At 58.4% G+C, this 18,702-nt stretch overlaps 1 protein-coding gene across 2 annotated transcripts; it reads left to right on the plus strand.

Moving 5' to 3' along the window:
• Positions 1 to 1,779: 1,779 nt before the first annotated feature.
• Positions 1,780 to 12,200, plus strand: ARRDC2 (arrestin domain containing 2). Of its 2 annotated transcripts, none has more exons than XM_014883046.2 (8): positions 1,780 to 2,176; positions 8,844 to 8,910; positions 9,004 to 9,151; positions 9,492 to 9,594; positions 9,857 to 10,113; positions 10,229 to 10,388; positions 10,624 to 10,775; positions 10,867 to 12,200. In XM_014883046.2, exons 1-8 carry the CDS (start codon positions 1,921 to 1,923, stop codon positions 10,918 to 10,920), a joined length of 1,197 nt encoding a protein of 398 aa, XP_014738532.1. In that variant the 5' UTR covers positions 1,780 to 1,920; the 3' UTR covers positions 10,921 to 12,200. The 2 variants fall into 2 exon arrangements, with proteins under 2 accessions (XP_014738532.1, XP_014738531.1); XM_014883045.2 differs by lacking the exon at positions 1,780 to 2,176 and adding an exon at positions 7,215 to 7,584.
• The last annotated feature ends 6,502 nt before the right edge of the window (positions 12,201 to 18,702 follow it).

The raw sequence follows: 18,702 nt of genomic DNA on the forward strand, positions 1-18,702 counted from the left end.
GACCCTTTAGGTAACAACACACGGCTCAGGTCTTGGGGCTGCCAGCTTCAGTGGTGCCACCTGCCCCTTTCTCAGCCCCATCCCAGTGAGCTGAAAGCTGTTTTGTCTCCTCAGATGAAATGCTCATCCCGGGGGCTGCCCAGGAGGGCACAGAACCTCTGCAGGGCTGAGCAGAGAGGTGAGCTCACACCCAAGCCCAAAGCCCACGGAAATCTGAAAGGCAAATTCCCAGGTGATCAGTGTCCCCATGGGGACCCTGGAAGGGCGCTGTCCCCAGAGGAAGGTGATGTCCTCCCTTCTCCAGTGAGTGCTGACGCACTCTGAGCTGCCTACACGGCGTGGGATCTCAGAGCCACCCTTGTGCTCTGCTCTTGGCCCGTCTCTGTGTTGTCACAGGGAACATCTATTTCTCAGATTGAATGAGTACACAAGGAGGTGTTGTGACAGCAAGAATAAACACTAGGAGATTAGCCCAAAGGCGTGGGTGACACATCCCTCAGGATGGCAGGACCCACGGAACGCCTCGGGGCAGGCACCAGGTGGAACGGAGCAGGTGGGGAAGGGGGAAGCAGAGAGGAAGGGCAGGAGATCAAACAGAGCGAGAGGCACCATCAGGGCTGTATGGGGGATGGAATATTCCCTTATTATCTGTTTGGATATTGGTGTCAAGGCCTGCAACCAAAGGTCAGTGAACAGTAGGACAGCGAGGCAGCTCTGCCCAGCTTGTGATGAGTGGGCTGTTTTCTAGAGGTGAGCCCTGTGTTTTTGTTGAGCTGGTCGCTCACATGGGTGTCCTGACTGCTGAGCTTGCACTAACTCTGTTTGGGATCTAGGTGTGTTCCAGAGGGATCAGTGGGGGCTGGTCAGCCCCCTCCCGTGGGGGTTGAGTGAGCAGGGTGGCACAGCTGCCACTTCACAAGCTCTTCTCAGCCTTTTCATGCACATGGGTTTGATTCCTTTGGGCACAGTCTATGTGTGAGCAGTGCCTGGGCCCACGAGCCCTGTACTTTCCTTTATGGATTTGACTCCTTATTTTTCAGGAATTGGACGGTTTCTGCTCCACACATGCCACAAAGAAGCCGTGCCCTCACATCTTCCAAGTGCACACAGGCACTCACATCAGTCCCTCATGCTAGCATGTTGTTAAACACCTCCAGTCAAACACCTCAGTTGCATCATTTGGTGGAGTAACAGGACTTGCATCTGCTCAAAGGCTGCCCCATGACTTTGACGTGACCCTGAGGTGGCATTGCCACCTGTGCTGCTGCAGGAATAGCCATGAGGATAAGTGGTGGAATCACCCTTGGAGGCACCAGCTGTCTGGGAGAGCTGTTGCTGGGAGTCCCTGTGATTATTCACTTTCTTTTTCATGTGGATTTTAACGTACCTTCAGACACGGAAAGCAAAGCTGGCTTTTGGAGTGAAGGCCTCTGCTTTCTGAACTCCTCTCCCATTCCAGCAGTGCCCCAGGAATGGCTGAACCAGGGAGGCCAAACAGGCTTCCTTTGATTGCCGCGCTGTGTGAAATCTGCCAGCGCGGTTGGTGCTGTGTGACACCCCTCTGCTGGGGACACCCCTCCCTGCCACAGCAGCCACCAGCACCAGTGACACCAGTGGTGTCACGTCGCCAGTGTCTGTGACTCAGAGATAAGACAAAGTCACGGTTTTTTTTTCTGCGTCGGTTTAAAAACACGTCCCTAGTCACCGCAGCCCTGTCCCGGGCACATCGTCAGCCTCACGCACATGAGGTCAACGCTAAAGCACCGCTGCAAAACAGGGGCTCAGTCCAACCCCCGGGAAGGCCTGCAGGGTGGGGCCAGCTAGGAGCCGGGATAAATTCAGGGATTTTGGTGTAGCCTTTGCTCTTCCTCCTCCTGTCCCCGGAAAGCTGCGGGCAGGCCGCAGGCTCCCGGGGCAGCCATGCAGCCGCCGGGGCGGGTGCGCAGGCTGGCGGTGAGGCTGGAGGAAGGCCGTGCCCATGGCGGCGGGCAGCTGCTGCACGGGCGGGTGCAGCTGGAGCTGCGCGGGGCGCTGCGGGTGCGGGCGCTCGAGGTGTGTGCCCGGGGCATGGCCACCGTGCACTGGCTGGAGAGCCACAGCATCGGCCTCAACGTCGTCTACCGCGACTTCACGGCCTACCAGACCTTCCTGTACCGCCGCCGCCAGCTCATCCCCGGTAAGCCCGCGGCACCGGGGGGGTCTCTGTGCCAGGGTGGGGGTTTGGGACCCCACTGGATGGGTCTGTGTGTCAGGGTGTGGGGTTGGGACACCCTTGGGTGGGTCTGTGTGTCAGGGTGTGAGGTTGGGACCCCACTGGATGGATCTGTGTGTCAGGGTGTGGGGTTGGGACCCCAGTGGATGGGTCTGTGTGCCAGGGCACAGGGTTGGGACACTCTTGGGTGGGTCTGTGTGCCAGGGCAGGGGGTTTGGATCCCATTGGATGGTCTGTGTGCCAGGCCATGGGTTTGGAACCTCCTTGGATGGGTCTGTGTGCCAGGCTCTGGGGTTGGAACCCCACTGTATGGGTCTATGTGGCAGGCTGTGGGTTTGGAACCTCATTAGACGGGTCTGTGTGCCAGGCTGTGGGATTGGAACCCCACTGGATGGGTCTGTGTGCCAGGCTGTGGGATTGGAACCTCACTGGATGGGTCTGTGTGCCAGGCTGTGGAATTGGAACCCCTCAAGCTGCAGGTGTCCCCTCAGAGCAACCCCTGCCCTTGTGGGTGTTGCTGGCCCACACTGGGCTGTTTGCCCCTCTTCTCACCTCGGCCAAGGATTTCTCTCTCTGCCTCTGGTTTCCAGGAGGCTGCTGGAAAACCCAGGGCTGGGGAGCACCAGAGATTTGTGACTTTTGTTGTGTTTGCATAGGGAAGAGCAAACACGAGTGTCTGTTCCCAAGTGTGGAAAGAGCACTTAGTGCTTCAGGCAGTGTTTGTTTTTGGGCCCCTGATGCTGGGCCCGCGTGCCCAGCTGGCACGTTGCTTAGATCTGCTGCAAGAGGACAAGCCACTTGCATGCCACAAGCCATTCTTTATGTGCTTGGGATGAAATGATCCAGAGCTGAGGGGTATGGGATGTCTCAACTGTCTATCCACTCATTAACTCTGGCTTTCTTTTTTTAGGAACATGCATGTCTTTTATCCTCCCCTCCAAAAACAATGTCACAGCCATTCCTCTGTTGCTTTTCCTCCCCTTCTCCCTGTCTCTCATGGCCTTGTTACTACCTGTGGCCTGATTGCCTAGCCCTGGAGATGTCTGCAGGATTTATCCTGGGGGCATTTCATTGTATCAGTGGCCAAGTGCAACCCAGAGAGTGGTGCCAGCCCAATCTGGCAAATGTAGATGTTGCAGGAATAAACTGTAGGGATGGAAAGAGGGCCTGAATTGGCTTCCTGGAGGTGTTCCTGTCTCTGCACTGCACTGGGAAGGGAATTTTCTCTATTTCTGGATGACTGTGCCCCACCATCTGCTCCAAACACCTGCAATCCTCTGGAGTTCCTGTCTTTTGGCAGCAGCTCTTCCATGCTGTGCCTAAGGATGTCCCCTTGGCAGCTGCACCTCTACAAAGTGTCCAAATTCCAATTAAGCTCTTGCCCTGGAGTCCAGCAGCGAGGGTCCTGAGCACTTGGTCATGCAGTGCTTGGCTCTGAGTGACAGGGTGAGCTCTATCCCCCATGATCCCTGCAGGAATGTCTGTAGGGAAGCCACAAGCTGCTGCCAGCACGTGTGGATTCTGCTGCTGGGATTGTGTGCCATAGGAGCCTCTGAGCCATCTGGGGAAGGGCACTTGGCCAAGGGCTGCAGGAATTGCAGGAGCTGCCCCACAGGCACCTGCTCACCTGCAGCTCAGAGCTGATGGTTCCTGGCCCTCTCTTTGTGCACAGGGAGCTGGACTGCCTGGGGGGCAGAGCCTCACCAGAACTTGGGGGCTGGCATTTTATTGTCTCTGTCCCTACACAGATTCCTTTTCTGCCTTGTGAGAGGGACACATGTGATCATTAGGACATTTTAAGGAAGGGAACAGCAGAGAGGGGCTGTCCTGCAGCCAAAATAACTTCCTTTGGATCCCGTTGTCCCCTGTTCTGTCCCCAACAGCAGCGTGAGAGCCTCTCTGATGTCAGCTGGTGAGAAACGTGCCACCATCCAACAGTCAGTCCCTGTGACTGCTCCTTTCTTGTTGCTTCTCCACGAGATCAGCTGTGTCTGCGTGGTGTTTAAAAAATGCAGGTTTTGTCATGGTAACAAGGCAGTGCAGAGGAGGGAAGACGGGCACAGATAAGCGCCCTCCCTTCTGCTCTCCCCTCAGCTGAGTTTATCTGCAGTTTCCTGGCAGGGTGGTGAGTGCTGGCACTGGGGTGCTGCGCTGAAAGACAAGAAAAAAGTGTGCAAGAAGGATGTTCAGGCAGGGCCTTTAAACGTGTGTTGTGTAATCATGTGAGAGAGGGAGCAGGAGGAGAGGAAAAGACAGGGGGTAAATGGGCAAAGGCAGCACAAGGAGAGCCCTGGACTCTTCTGCATGAGGTGATGGGAGGGTGCCCTAGGAAACATTAATTGTTGTGCAGTGATCTTTTCTGTCCAAGGATCCTGCAGCACTTCCCAAAGGTGTAGCTCCTGCCCTGGTGAGAGGCAAACATCCAGAAGCCATTTTATTTTCATGGAGACGTCCAGGAGAGTTATGGCATCGGGGCTCTCCTTCCTTTGTGGGGTGGCCCTCAATGAGCATCTTAATCCTTGCCCACACACAGCAGTCCCAAATCTGGCAGGGATGGAGCTGGTTCCTCGGTCTGGAGCACATGCTTGTGCCAGGCTCTATGTTGTGCCATCTCACCCCACACTGGGCTGCTGCCTTACCTGTTCACCTGCTGCATTCCCTTCTCTCTGGCGTTCCAGGGCCCTTCATGTGACCCCGGGCTCCGTGGGGAGAAGGCACCAGGTCCCAGCAGCGGGTCAGGGAAGGTGCAGCCCCCCATGAGCCAAGCAGGGTGTCTGTGTGTGTCTGTCTGTCCCCGCTCCTGCTGGGAGCGGCTCCAGCCTGGCCAGACTCTAGATGGGGCTGAAGAGTTGGAGATCGTGCCCTGAGCGCCGTGCCCAGCCTGGCTGGCTTTGCCTTGGGCACCACGATCCTTCCTGAAAGCAAAGCCCTTGGCTGTGCTCCCCTGGCCCCTGGAGATCCCAGGAGAGAGGACAGACCCTGCCTGGGTGCGGGGGTCCCAGAGGGGTCAGGGAGGGCACAGAACTTCTGTCCCCACGTGGTGGCAGCGAGGGACAGCCGAGGGCATTGCGTGCGGTGCCACGGGAGGGGAGGTTTGAGGTTTGGTTTGCAGGATCCGTCCCGTGGGCGAGGGCTGAGTCATGGCCCAGGGGTGTGTGCCGACAGGCGGGAGGAGGAAGAGGAGGATGCCAGGCAAAGAGAGGGGCCCAGCCAAGGCTCCAGCCCCTCTCAAGAGCCTCCCCACCTCTAATGTCACTGCAGGGACACCAGGCGCCTTCCCAGAGCCAGTGTCACCAGTTAACTCGTGCTGTGACGTGCCTTCCTTCCTCCTTCCCCTCTCCTTCAGAGCCTTTGCTATGATTCATGTTTGCCCGTGGCAGCAAATGGTCGTGCACATAAAACAAACCACAGCCCCCTTCCCCTGGGGAGGGAGACAGACAATTCCAGTCCGGCCTTGGAAACAGCTAAAGCAGTGCCAGGCTTCAGACCTGCTCAGTTTTTAAGTGGCTGCGATCAACTGAGTCCAGCACAGCAGGTCCTGCCCGGCATGGCTGTGAGCAACTCAAAAATCCCCAAAACTCAGGCAGCCAAATGCTGAGTAACATTTCTAATGCTTGTTCTGTCTCATCCCCCGCCCATGCCGGGCTGCAGGGCTCTCTCTGGTGCTCGGCAAACACGACAGCCATCGCTAAAGTGGAAGTTTCTAAGGCTGCATTAACCCTTTTGGGGAGCAAAGATTCCTTTCTCCTCCCTTTTACAACATCTCGGGGCGCTGCTGATGGTGATGTCCACCCTGGGAATCACCAGTACCCAGTTTCCACACTTTCACCCCAGCTGAGCACTGGCAACCGTGGGTGCCACCAATGGAGCGAGTCCCTGTGCTGCTCCTGCCCATGCAGGTGGAATTTATCCCGGGGTTTTGGACACCAATCCCAGCAGGATCTGGTGGAAAACTGGCGCTCGCCTGGTTAACAAGCGCAGGGAAGAGGATTGCTCACCCTGTCGTTGCACAAGCTGAACTCCAGCCAGTTCTTGATTTCTTAGAACTATGTGAAGTGATGTCCCAGACATCACCGCGTGGCCAGTTGGCCGTGTCAGGAGCCCAGAACCAGTTGTGGCCTGTTCCCAGCCCTGAGAATGGCTCTTGAGAAGGGAAGGATGTGGGTCAGTGTGTGGTGTGGCCCTCGGCTCTGGCCTGGGGGCACTGGAAGGAGAGAGGCTTCCAGTGAGGAATCCCCCCTGGCCTGACCCTGGGAATGGGGATTCTGGAAAAAGATGGGGTGGGATATCAGGACTGGAGCTGCAGGGGGAGTTTGAAGGGCAAGGATGGGGATTTTGGGGGGCAAGGATAGAAACTGGCAAGGGAGATTGAGGAGCAAGAATGGGAGCTAGAAAGGAGTTTTAGGGGGCAAGGATGGAGGTGGAGGGAAAACCTGGGGGACAAGGATGGAAGTTAGAGGAGGGCTTGGGGGTCAAGCATGAATATTTTGAAGGACAAGGATGGGGATTTTGGGAGGAAAAGTTAGGAGCTGGAATGGAGTTTGAGCAGCAAGGATGGGAACTGGAAGGGGATTTTGAGGGTCATGAATAGGAGCTGGAAGGAAGTTTTGGGGGACAAGGATGGAGCTCGAGAGGAAATTTGGGGGGGCAAGGATAGAGCTGGAAGGGAAATTTGTAGAGCAAGGACAGAAGCTTGGCTTGGGAGCCAAGGATGGGGGCTGCAGGGAGTCTTGGGGGGCCACTGAACGAGCCGGCAGCACCCAGGGGTCGCTGGCAGTGCTCAGCCCCCTGCCCAGCGCACGTTTCCCGGCGACATCTCAGAGCGGCACCGGCACAAGTTGGGGAGCCCCGCCGGGACCGGGCACGGCCCCACACGGTCCAACCCCCCCGAGGAGCTGCCGGCAGCCGTGCTCCGTGCGGAGAGGCCGATCCGCACATGCTCCCTGCCTTGTTTTGCAGGGCCCGGCGGGGCCGCCCCAGCCCGGCCCGTCCCGCCCCGCCGGGGCCGCCCCCGGCCGCGCCGGGCGCTTAAAGCCGGGCCCAGCCGAGCGAGCCGGGTTGAGCCGCATCGCGCCGGTTAGGGCTGAGCAGCGCCATGATTTTCGATCGCCTCAAACGCTTCTCGATCGTGCTGGAGGGCACGGAGCAGGACGGCCCGGCCGCCTTCAGCCCCGGGCAGGCGGTGTCGGGCCGCGTGGTGCTGGAGCTGGCGGCGGCCGCGAGGCTCGGGGCGCTGCGGCTGCGGGCCATGGGCGCTGCCCGCGTCCACTGGACCGAGTCCCGCAGCGCCGGCTCCAGCACCGCCTACACGCAGAGCTACAGCGACCAGGTGGAGTTTCTGAGCCACCGCGACACGCTGATGGCACCCCCAGGTACGGCATCCCCTGCCCCAGGGAGCGCCCCCGGGTGCGGCATCCCCTGCCCGAGGGGCACCCCCGGGTGCGGCATCCCCTGCCCCGGGGAGCGCCCCCGGGTGCGGCACCCCCGGGTGAGGCATCCCCTGCCCGAGGGGCACCCCCGGGTACGGCACCCCCGGGTGAGGCATCCCCTGCCCGAGGGGCACCCCCGGGTACGGCACCCCCGGGTGAGGCATCCCCTGCCCGAGGGGCACCCCCGGGTACGGCACCCCCGGGTGAGGCATCCCCTGCCCGAGGGGCACCCCCGGGTACGGCACCCCCGGGTGAGGCATCCCCTGCCCGAGGGGCACCCCCGGGTACGGCACCCCCGGGTGAGGCATCCCCTGCCCGAGGGGCACCCCCGGGTGCGGCACCCCAGGGGCTGAAACAACCAGGGTGTGGGGCACCCTGGACATCCCGGCTCTTGGGAGCTCCACACACCCCAGCCGGTTGAAATCTGGGTGCCCGGGGCAAGTGCCAGTGCTGGGTGTATGGCACCTCAAAACTGCGGATATCTGGGGGCCAGAGACAGCTTGGATACTGAAGGCAGGACACACCAACAAGCTGAAATTTGGGTGCATGGGGCAGCTGATGGTGCTGGGAGCATGGCACCCCGAAACTTTCAAAATCTGGGGGCCAGGCACAGCTTGGATGCTGAATAAGCTGAAATTTGGGTGCATGGGGTGCCTTAGGGTCTGAGCGCTCTGGAAATGGGCTGTGTAGGTCCCTACAGACACATCACGTTCTGGATGCACCCCGAAATCGGGGCACCTCGGTTAGGGACAAGACTCCCCCTTTTCTCTGAGCTGTTCGTGGCAGGGAAGCAGCGTTGGAAAACTGTGGAGGTTCAGGAGCTTGTTTTAAGCGGCAGTGACTGGCCTAAATTATTCCCTCTGCGAACTCTTGAAGGGCTTGGGGGCTTGGCTGGCCACTGTCCTTCCAAATGGGCATCTTGGGCTCTCACTCCAAGGCTGTGAGCAGGGTGGCTGCAGGATGAAGCAGAGACCAGCTGGGGAAACTACCCAGCTCTCCAGGAGGTGCCCCTGAGCCGTGCAGACACAAGGAATGCAGACAGTGCCCAGCTCATGTGTCACAGCTGCTGCAGCTCAGCCCTGGCAGAAACTCTGCTGTGCCCTCGTGCCACTCCTTGCTGGGTGCTGCACACCTCTGTGACCTGCCTGGTGAGGAAGTTCTGCAGGAGGGACCTAATCCTCCTCAATCTGTTTTGTCCACAGACAATGGTGAGGCCACTGTCCTGCAGGCAGGAAGGCATGAGTTCCCCTTCACCTTCCAGCTCCCCGAGTAAGTTGGCATTTTTGGGGGGAGAGGACATCTTGAAAATTAGGGTTTTTTTGAGCAAAACCCTTCTAAAAATTGTTTGTTGCTTGTGTCCAGGACCCTGGCCACCTCCTTTGAGGGGAAGCACGGCAGTGTGCGCTACTGGGTGAAGGCCAAGCTGCACAGACCCTGGTCAACAGTGAAGAAAGCAAAGAAGGAGTTCACAGTGATTGAACCCATCGATATAAACACCCCTGCACTGCTGGTGAGTTCCCCCTACTCCATCCCGGGGCTCTGGCATCCAAAACTTACCCAAGAAGCCCATGGGGAAGGTGTCTGCCTCCCCTTCAGCATTACAGTGCAGGCCTGGTTTCCAGAGGGAATATTTTCCCCCCTGTAACTTGTGCCCTCCAGCATTACCTGGGCTGAGCAGAGGTCAGCTGTGCCTCTTTGTTTTTGGAAACTTCAATGCATTGCAACAGCTTCTTGCATCAGATACCTGAGAAGTTGCTGATGCTCCCCGGCAGGTTCTTGGTGCCAGGGAGGTGATTGCTTTGAGTTTCATCCTTAGTTACTAAATAGCCTAAATATTTCTTTTTCTCCAGGCTCCCCAGGCAGGTGCTAAGGAGAAACTTGCTCGTGCCTGGTACTGCAACCGTGGCCAAGTATCTGTGACTGCCAAGATTGACCGAAAAGGCTACACCCCAGGTGAGACCAGGTGCTGGGGCCCTTGAACCTCAGTGGGCCCTGGGGTAGAGCCCAGAGGAGGGAGTTTGGGTCACTGTGAGCAGGCAGGAAATCAGAGAGCTTCAGTGTCGGCAGCATCCTTGGGACACTCCTCCTGGATGCCCCCGTGTGCCTGCCCTGTCAGACAGCGTGGCCAACCCTCCTTGGGCCCGTGCAGCAGCTCTTTGAGGCAGGACTGGGCTCTGCCTCCCCTCCTCACACGTGTGTGTGTCTGTTTTGGCAGGTGAGGTCATCCCCATCTTTGCTGAGATCGACAACTGCACGAGCCGTGCCGTGGTGCCCAAGGCAGCCATAATCCAGACCCAGACCTTCATTGCCCGGGGCACCAAGAAGCAGAAGAAGTCAGTGGTGACCAGCATCACTGGGGACCCCATTCCAGCCGGGAAGAGGGAGGTGTGGCATGGAAGGGCGCTGAAGATCCCGCCCGTGGGGCCGTCCATCCTCCAGTGCCGCATCATCCAGGTGGAATACTCCCTGAAGGTGAGGGAATTCCTTCCTGCAGAGCTCCTCTCCTCCAGCCCAGGGGAGATGCCTGCCCCTCCAGACAGGGAGAGCACCACCAGCTAAGCTTCCCTGCTGCTCTTTGTCTCGGCAGGTTTGTGTGGATATTCCTGGGACGTCCAAGCTGCTCCTTGAATTGCCTCTTGTCATCGGGACCATCCCACTGCATCCCTTCGGGAGCCGCACCTCCAGTGTCAGCAGCCAGTACAGCGTCAACCTGGACTGGCTCAGCACCATCCCAGAGCAGCTGGAGGGTGAGCATCTCCTTCTCCCTGGGATAAACCCCCTGCTCAGGACAGTGAGACACAAATTTTCAACTGGGCCAGTTTTGCTTTTTTTTTAACCTAAGATTTTGTTGCGGTGCTGAATCTCCTGGTTCTTTCCTCAGGGAGGGTTTGGGATATAGTGGGTTTGAAGCCTTTTTTACCTGCATGTCCCCTATTTATGGCGAGTGTTTGCTATTCCCTGATGGTTCTCCTTTCTCTTCAGCCCCCCCTGAGTACTCGGCAGTCGTGTCCAGCCCAGAGGCCGAGCAGAGCCTGGCTCCTCCGTGCCGCAGTGAACTCGGGGATATCCTGGAGGGTCCCTTCTTTGCCTACATCCAGGAATTCCGCTTCCGACCACCTCCACTGTATTCTGAGGTGATGAATCCCTCCGGGTTGGGAGGCTGGTGGAGTCTGGGATGTGCCTCTGCAAAAACAGAGGTTTTTGACTCTGGACTTGGCTCTACAGGTGGATCCAAACCCCTCGTCAGACAACATCCGCCCACGCTGCATGACCTGCTGATCCTGTGAACGCATTGGCTGCGTGTGACAGCGTGACAATCCCTGGGGATGGCAGCTTGCACCCTCACAGCACTTGGGTCTGGAAACGGGGACGTGAGACCCCGACCCCGCTCACCGCCCTCGGCCACTCCTGTCGTGACCGTGCCACGGGCCCAGGGCCAGCGCGGTGCCGTGGCCCCGGGCACGGTAGGAGAACACGAGGGGCTGGTGGTGTGGAGCGGCTCCGTGTGTGACTGGGCAGGACACAAAGGGTTCAGAACTGCCCCGGGATTTTGGGGTCAGAATGGGGAATACGAGCCGAGATTGTTCTCCCCTTGCCTGCAGTGCCATGCTTCAAAAATTCTGTCAGCTCCTGGTGTGGAAAACAGGAGCTCGAAGGCGTTTCTCAGGATTACTGGAGACTGTTTGGATGGTGCTCAGGGTTGGGCCCCGGGGCAGTGCAGGTGCAGCCCTTTGCCTGTGGCTCACCAGGACTGCAGGTCCCCCAGGCAGTGAAAAGTCCTTTTCTGGCTGGATGAAGTAGAGGGCTCAGCCACTGCTGATAATCTTTGCCACAAGCCTGTGGGTACCTGCGGGGGGAATGGTTTGAGTCACTTAACCAAACTCTAAAGGCCTCCAAGGGCTGATACAAGGACTTGGTGGGTGAATTTATGACCTGTGGCAGTGTTTTGGTGCCATTTACTAAGAAGAGCTGGTTCATGAGTGTCAGCACCAAATGGTTCATGAGTGTCAGCACCAAACCTGCACAGTGTGCTGGTGCCTCCCCCAAGATGGTGCTGCCAGCCCCCAAACTGTGGTACCAGCACACGGTTGGATCTGTGGCAGGTGACCAAGGAAGAGAGAAGGAAGCCCAGTCTAGGCTATTGGCAGCCACAGGTGCTGGTGGGAGATGTGGAGTTGGGATGAATCCTTCAGGGCTGGGAGTCCTTGATGCCCATAAAGGGCCTGGGGGCCCTGGTGGGGTGAGGACACAGCAGCAACCGGTGCCCACTGGGGGAAGTGTGGGAAGGGTGAGCTGGATGTTGTGGTGAGGAACCAGGGGCTGACCCCGCTCACTTAGGGGGGACCTGAGCAGATTTTGGGGGCCGAGGACCTTTGCATTCCCTCACTGAGACAATCCCTGGCCATGCACAACCAAAGCCAGCGTGCCTTGGGCTCTGTGCTGGGGTTGCTCAGATGAGTCTTTTCTATCTGTGAACACTTTTATAATGACCACTCTTTACTCTTTTTGTACAACTTTTTGGTGGGGAATTTTTTCTGAAATAAATTCTGTAAACCAAACTGTTGTCTGGACAGTTTTCTCTTCCTCTTTCTGCTTCACGTAGTCTGGAACCATGCTGTGGCTCTTGGGATGTGAGAGTGCTCCCTGCTCTCTCTTCACTGCCCTGCAGGCACCCAGCTCCACCCTGTGCCCAGTCCTGCACTGGGATTAACTGGGTCACTCGGCCAGCACTGGTCCCCACAGGATTGATCCCTTGAGCCTCCACCTCCTCCATATCTGTGCAGTTCTGGCACTTTTTCCCATTGCCTAGGATGCAGGGCTGCAAGCAAACCTGTTGTATTTTTCCACACTTGTTTTCCTGTTTGTGTCCAGGCTCCTGGAGGACAGACACATTTTCTTCCATCCTGGAAGCCTGGCAGGGACTCAGCAGGTCCAGCTGGGAGCTGGGACATTCCTGTGTTGGCTCAGCCAGGCCCAAGGAGAGTTGGTATCAGCCCCATGTTGTGTTGGCTGGGAGCTGCTGCCATGGGGGAAGAGCAGGGAGCCTCCTTTACCTGCTTCCTTGGGCTGGAATTTGGTTTTTTCACAGCATTTCTGTGCTCCACATTTCTGCTGGGCATGGTAAATCTGAATGCATGCAAGGCAGGATTTGAGTCAAGTCTTTAGGGCTTTAGTTTTCTCTTCCACGGACTGTGCTGCATAAGAATACTGCCATTGGAATGTGATTTCCCCCCCGCTTTATTTATTTTTTTTATTTGCTGAGCTGCTCAGCCTTGCAGCTGTATCAGAGCACGTGCTTCTGCCGTGGGCCAGGGGTGAGAACTTGTCCCTGTGCTTGCCTGTGAGAACCTGGTACTCCTGCAACCTTTATTCAAATCTGGTTTTTATTTGGCATCCTTGGTGCTCTGATTAATTTTTCCCGGGGGAGGATTAACTGCCTCGCAGGGAATTAGTTTGCATCCCCGTTTGGGGGGGATCATGTCTGGATCTGCTGCTGGCAGCAGCAGCCAGGCTGGTGCTGTGTGGCCTCTTGTGGTTTTTTGGTGACATCAAAGGGGACACAAAGCACAGCGCTGCACCCCGCAGGTGGAAATGGCCCCAAAGGCAGCCCTGTGACCAGGCTGATCCCAGCCTGGCACAAGGGAGCCATTCTGTGCTGGCAAACACCGAGCAGCGGGGATGGCCGGGGGCTGCTGGTCAGCCCCGGATCATCTGCCCCGGCTGCACAAGGAGATGTTTATTCCCCGGGCCGCAGGGGGAGGCGAGCCCCCAGCACCCCGTGTCTGTCCTGCTGTGTCCTTCTGTGAAACCGCGTCACACGGTGATGGGGACAGGCCATGCCGGGCCGGGGAACCCCGTGCCCGTGGGCAGCGCTCCCGGTGCGCCTGTGGGAGCGATCTCTCCAGCAGGGATTCTTGTAAACGCCTCCGGGTTCTTCTCGTACAGTTGGGCAGTAGCGCAGTGAGGTTGGGAGGGCATGGCCAAGCTGGGGCTCCTTCCAGGAAAGGACTGCACTCCTGAATCCTGAACCCTGGAGGGGCTAAAAATACCTTGTCTGGACATTTGGAGCCAGGGCACGGTGCAGACCCTTCCAGGCAGTGCTTTCACAACTGCTGGCAGTGCTGCCGGTGCTCCCTCCAACCTTCTGTTGTTTATCTGCCCCGGCTCCAAAGTCCTGATTGAACAGCCCGGGCTGTTCCAGGTTTATTGGCACGGGGGATTTGGGCTCCCGGGGGGTCTGCTGAACCGGAACGGCCCCGTGCCCTGCGCGGCAGCACCGAGACCCGACCCCGGGCAGGAGGCGCGTGATGCAATTACAGTGCCGGGATTATTTATAGCTCTTGGCCCCGTGCGCTGGAAAATGCTGCCCAGACCATCCGTCAGAAACTGCTCTTTGCGAGGGGCATGGAAACACACCCCCAGCCCCTGCTCTGCTCCTCTCTCCTGACATTTTTGCCTTTCAGTCCCAAAATTGTGGGACCCCTCTGCCTCGGCCGTAGGGCTGCTGGGAGCCCTCTCCCCACTGCAGCTCACGGCTCTGCAGGGTGCTGGGACACCCCGGTCCTGCGTCCCCTTTCTGCAGCATTTTGGGGTCTCCCCCTTCCCGCTGCCCTCCCCTATCCCGGAGGATGCTCGGTGCCATCACGGTGGCCCCAGCCCGCAGCTGTGGCCTGGGGTTCAGTGGCGGAACCAGCGGGGACGGTGACACGCGCAGCTTGTGGCCATCCCGGCTCTGGCAGGGACAGAATGTGCCGGGGCTGGCGCAGCCCTGCGAGGGCCGGGATTAACTGCGCCGCTGCTGCCTCCGGCCCGGGCGCCCGTCCAGTTCCCAAAACAAGCACCGCCTTCCCCCATCCCAGCTGGCCTGAGCTCTGCGGGGTGCAACTCACCCCAGAACCTGCCCAGGGGCACCCAACGGGGCCTGATCTGTTTGCACGGGGGACGGGCGGTGATGATAAATCCAGATTTTGGCCCAAGTGGAATGCCCTGTTGTGTCCCTGTGATGGGGCCAGGGTTCAGGCACCGCCCAAGTTCAGCATCTTTGAGCCGGTGGGATGCTGGACTCGCAGCACTCGCACCCTGCGGGACAGCAGTCGGTGCTGGCGGGGACTCAGGAGCACCGGGACCTGCCCAGCCCGAGTTACAGGCTCCCTGAGCACCGCAGGCACAATCCCCAGCAGCATCAGGCCTTGCTTTGGGTTTGCTCCAGCCTCGGGCGCTGCAGAAGCACCAGGGCTGAGGATGGCATGGCTTCGTCCTGGCAGCATCTTTGGGGTCGGGGACTCTGAGGCTCCCCTGCATGCAGCAGAGCTCTGCCAGGGCTCCGGGAAGCAGCCGTGCACCCCGACATGCCGGGGCGGCATCGCGGCCGCCCTCCGCCCGCTGACTCAGCCGCCTGCTTGCCGGAGCTGCTGCCGCCCACGGAAACCGCAGGCAAAGTCCCCGCATCGCTGCGCCGGGGCTTTTCCCTCCGGCTCGACAGGAATCGCAGCTTTTCCCCAGCCTGGTGCGGGCAGCGAGCCCCTCCGGCTGCGGGAGAAATCTGCGGAGAAACCGCAGGACTTTTTTATTCCAAACCGGTTTTTTTAATGCTAAAACACGGGGTCTGGAGCAGCCGGCTGACCGTGTTGCACGTGCGACACGTCCCGTCCCCTGTGAGCATCGTGCCAGCAGCATGGTGACATTACCGGGACACCCACAAACCCCGATGGTCATCGGTGCTGCCGGTGTTGCCTTTGCAGCAAACCGCCACCTTTATTCACTGTATCAAAACCAACCCCTTGTTTTTCGGGTCTGACCCCACGTTTGGGGTCCCTCGCTGTTGGCACTGCCCGGCCCCTTGCACAGTCGCTCCTCGCTCCCTCCTTTCCTCGGGCAATGGAAAATTTTTTGACTTTTTGACTTTCCTCCAGTTGTTTGGGAGCGAGGAAGGGGCCGGTGCAGCGCACAAACATGTCTATGTATAAACACTGGGGACCGAGCCAGGGATGGAGCCTCCAGCACCGGAGCCTCCTCACGGAGCCGGGTGTCCCCTCCCCGCCGGGACCCCAGTGTGGCTGTCCATGCTCAGTGACCCAGAGCCATCCCCGTGGGGACAAAAATATTTTGGCTTTGTTAAAAAAAAAAACCAACCCAAAACAACAACACTTAAATAAAAAAAAATCCTCCCCTCCCGGGTCATCCAGCGGCGGCACGTGATGTGTTGGCACACAAACAGGGAGCCTGGGGACAGCGCCCGCCCGGCTGGGGACGGGACACGGCTCCCACGCCACCCGCGGGGACGGGCTGGGATGTGCGGGTGACACGGCCGTGCCCTGTGCCACGGAGGTGGCGCGATGGGACTTTGCTCCCAGCGCCGCTCCACGCCCCGGCTGGGTTTGCCGTCACTCCCAGGCGCCGCTTCACAAATCGTAGAAAATTCCCAGTCCAGCCCCGGGTGGGTGCGCCACTCCCGCTGTGTCCATGGGGAAGTGGCGCTGTGACATCCTGACCCCGCAGATAAAACCTGGGTCGTGGGGCACCAGGGAGGAGCGAGGGGCACCAGTCACTGGTGAGCTGCTCTGGGTGCCAGTGGGGACACAGCTGTCCCCACCTGAGAGGCGAGGAGTGCGGGGCTGTCACCCTCACTGCTTCCTGTCACTTCGGCAGTGATGGGGCAGCCTCGTCAAACCCCACAGCTCTGATCCCGCCCACGCCCCAACCTCAAAGTCTTCAGAAACCAGGTTGAGCTCCTTTTTTCTTCCCTATCACCCTGCAAGAAGCAGTAAATTGGAGTTGATTTAACAACAACAAAAACAAAAAAACAAAATCAAAGAAACAAACAAAAAAAAACCCAAAAAACCAGACCAAGCTCGGTTTGGGGGGAGAAGGGTCCAAGCCAGCTCTCAGGGAGGCCCACACATCCCCAGCTGCCTGCAATGAACCCCCTCCCATCTCCCAACCTCTTTAGCAAGCCTGAAGGCGTTATCTTTAAACGCGAGGGGTTATGTGGAGCAGGCAGAGGGATTTTCCTGCTGAGCAGCTGTGTAAATGCCACCGCATCCCGGCCCCGCGATGGGGGCAGCGATAGCCCGGGGGGTCCCGGCTGGTTGGAGGTGGCTGCGCCGGGCAGTGCCGGTGGGGAGGGCGGTGCGGCGCTGCCGGACGGTCCCGGAGGGGTTCGAGCCGGTTCCCTCCGCTTTCCCGGCGGTTTTGGCATGTGAAAAAATGAGGGAGAGTCAACCTGCCCGCAAAGAACTGGTAAACACCCCGGGAGTGGATCTGCGGGAAGGGGGGGCTGCTCTTGGTCCTGTGTTTATCGCTGCAAAGCTGGGCTGGCGCCTTGCTGGGATGAGACAGATGGGGGAGGCTGCTGGAAAAAAGGCGATTTTTGGGGGGCTCTCTGGTTATCGAATTGTCCTTAGCTCAACTCTATCCGTCTGCTTGAGCAAAATATGTTTATGCTGCAAAACCTCTGGTCGGCTCCGCTGCCAAGGGGGCAGGGACCGCGTGTGGCGATAAGGGCGCAGCGTCCTCCCCCTTCCCGATCACCCGATACCCAGGGGAGCGCACGGAGGCGGCCGCCCGCCTCCCGACACCCTGAGTTTATGATTTCTTTTACTATTATTATAAAGTTTCCGCTGAAATAAAAAAAAAAACAAAGCAAAACAACCCCACCATAATTCAATAGCTGTTGCTTTGCAGCTGCCAAAGCCTGGAAAGCTCCGGCTGTGCCAGGGGCTGAGCTGCCCCTGGGGCTGCGAGCAGCCATCCGAGAACATTCAAACTGCAGGGAAGAAAATGCTTCCTGCCATGGGGCGGCCGTTCCGGGCAGAGAGAAGATGGTTTTTAACCACTTCTCCCGGCTGGCGTGCTGGGGCTCGCAGCATCCCGGCGGGGCTTGCAGTGATCTGAGCATCCAGTGCTGGCCCGAGGGCAGCTCCGAGCCCCTCTCGGTGGGGAGGGGAAGATGAAATATTCACTTTCGCTGCTGCTTCAAGTCGTTTTCCGTGGCTGGGTTTGGAAATAGCCGTGGCCCGGGTGAGGCTGTTGCAGCTGACGTGAGCAGGAAAGAGCCGGGGCGGCCCCGGGGCCTGTTTGCGAAGTAGAACCGAGTTGTTGTTGTTGTGACACCGAATGGTTGCAAAACGCGGCTCTGAAATACCCGTGACTTTCAAAACAAGCTGAGCCCAGCTGCGGCCGGGGGCTCTCTGTCCACATGTGTCCGTCTGTCCAGCTGTGGGCCCTGCAGCCCCTTCCCTGCTGGGATTCCTGTACCAGCAATGCTTGGGGTTTTTTGGGGGGGGCTTAGAAGAATCCCAGAAGCCTTTTTTAGAGAGGAAAAGCCCCAGTTCCCCACCTGCAGAGGTTTCCTACTGCAAGGAGCTGCCAGGTGTCCTGCCCAGAGGAGCTCTGCAGTGCTTGGGGGTGGATGAGATGAGCTGTCTGCAGCCCTTGAATTCTGCTTAAAACTTAATAATTAAAAAAAATCCCAGGGATCAGTTTGTTTGTTTAGAGATTAAGTCACCTAATCTGCCTGGCAGCGGGTGGCATTGTGGAGGTGGTGGCAGCGATGGCTCTTTGCCCAGCAAATAATCCTGCTCCCGGCCACGGCTGGTGGTCAGGCTGGGCTCAAACCTCTCGCTGGCATCAGCTCTTCTCCAGGATGGGGTTTAGGGAGCAGGAAATGGTGCTGGGTGCAGGGAAAGTGTTGGGAGAGGGATGTATGGATGAGGGAAGGGGCTGGGAAAGGGATGGATGAATGAGGGAGGGGTTGCAGAGTTGTGACCTTGTTCTCTGCCCGTGTTAAAGCCCGGCTGTGGCTCTGCAGGGCTGTTTCCCTGAGACTGGCAAACAGGTTAGACTTCTCAGCCTGGGAGGAAAACATATTAATCTGGTGTTAAAATATCAGTCTGGGCCTGCAGGGATGGACCTCTCCTTCCACAGGGGCTCAGATGCCCCAAGAGGTGATGTTGATGGGGCCATAGCAAACCCCTCTGGCTATTGTATGTTCTGTCTCTGAGATCACATCCCCTAAAATCAAGAGTAAATGGCTTCAAGTTGCACTAGGGGAGGTTTAGG

The sequence above is a fragment of the Sturnus vulgaris genome, chromosome 26 (genome assembly GCF_052056855.1).
Source record: "Sturnus vulgaris isolate bStuVul1 chromosome 26, bStuVul1.hap1, whole genome shotgun sequence".
Classification (NCBI taxonomy): Eukaryota; Metazoa; Chordata; class Aves; order Passeriformes; family Sturnidae; genus Sturnus; species Sturnus vulgaris.

Excerpts from the sequence above, each read along its gene's own strand:
- ARRDC2 (XM_014883045.2), top strand. The coding sequence starts at position 7,308 with ATGATTTTCGATCGCCTCAAACGCTTCTCGATCGTGCTGGAGGGCACG. Across the intron at positions 7,585-8,843 it reads CACGCTGATGGCACCCCCAG|ACAATGGTGAGGCCACTGTC; the intron begins GTACGGCATCCC and ends TTTTGTCCACAG. Across the intron at positions 8,911-9,003 it reads TTCACCTTCCAGCTCCCCGA|GACCCTGGCCACCTCCTTTG; the intron begins GTAAGTTGGCAT and ends GCTTGTGTCCAG.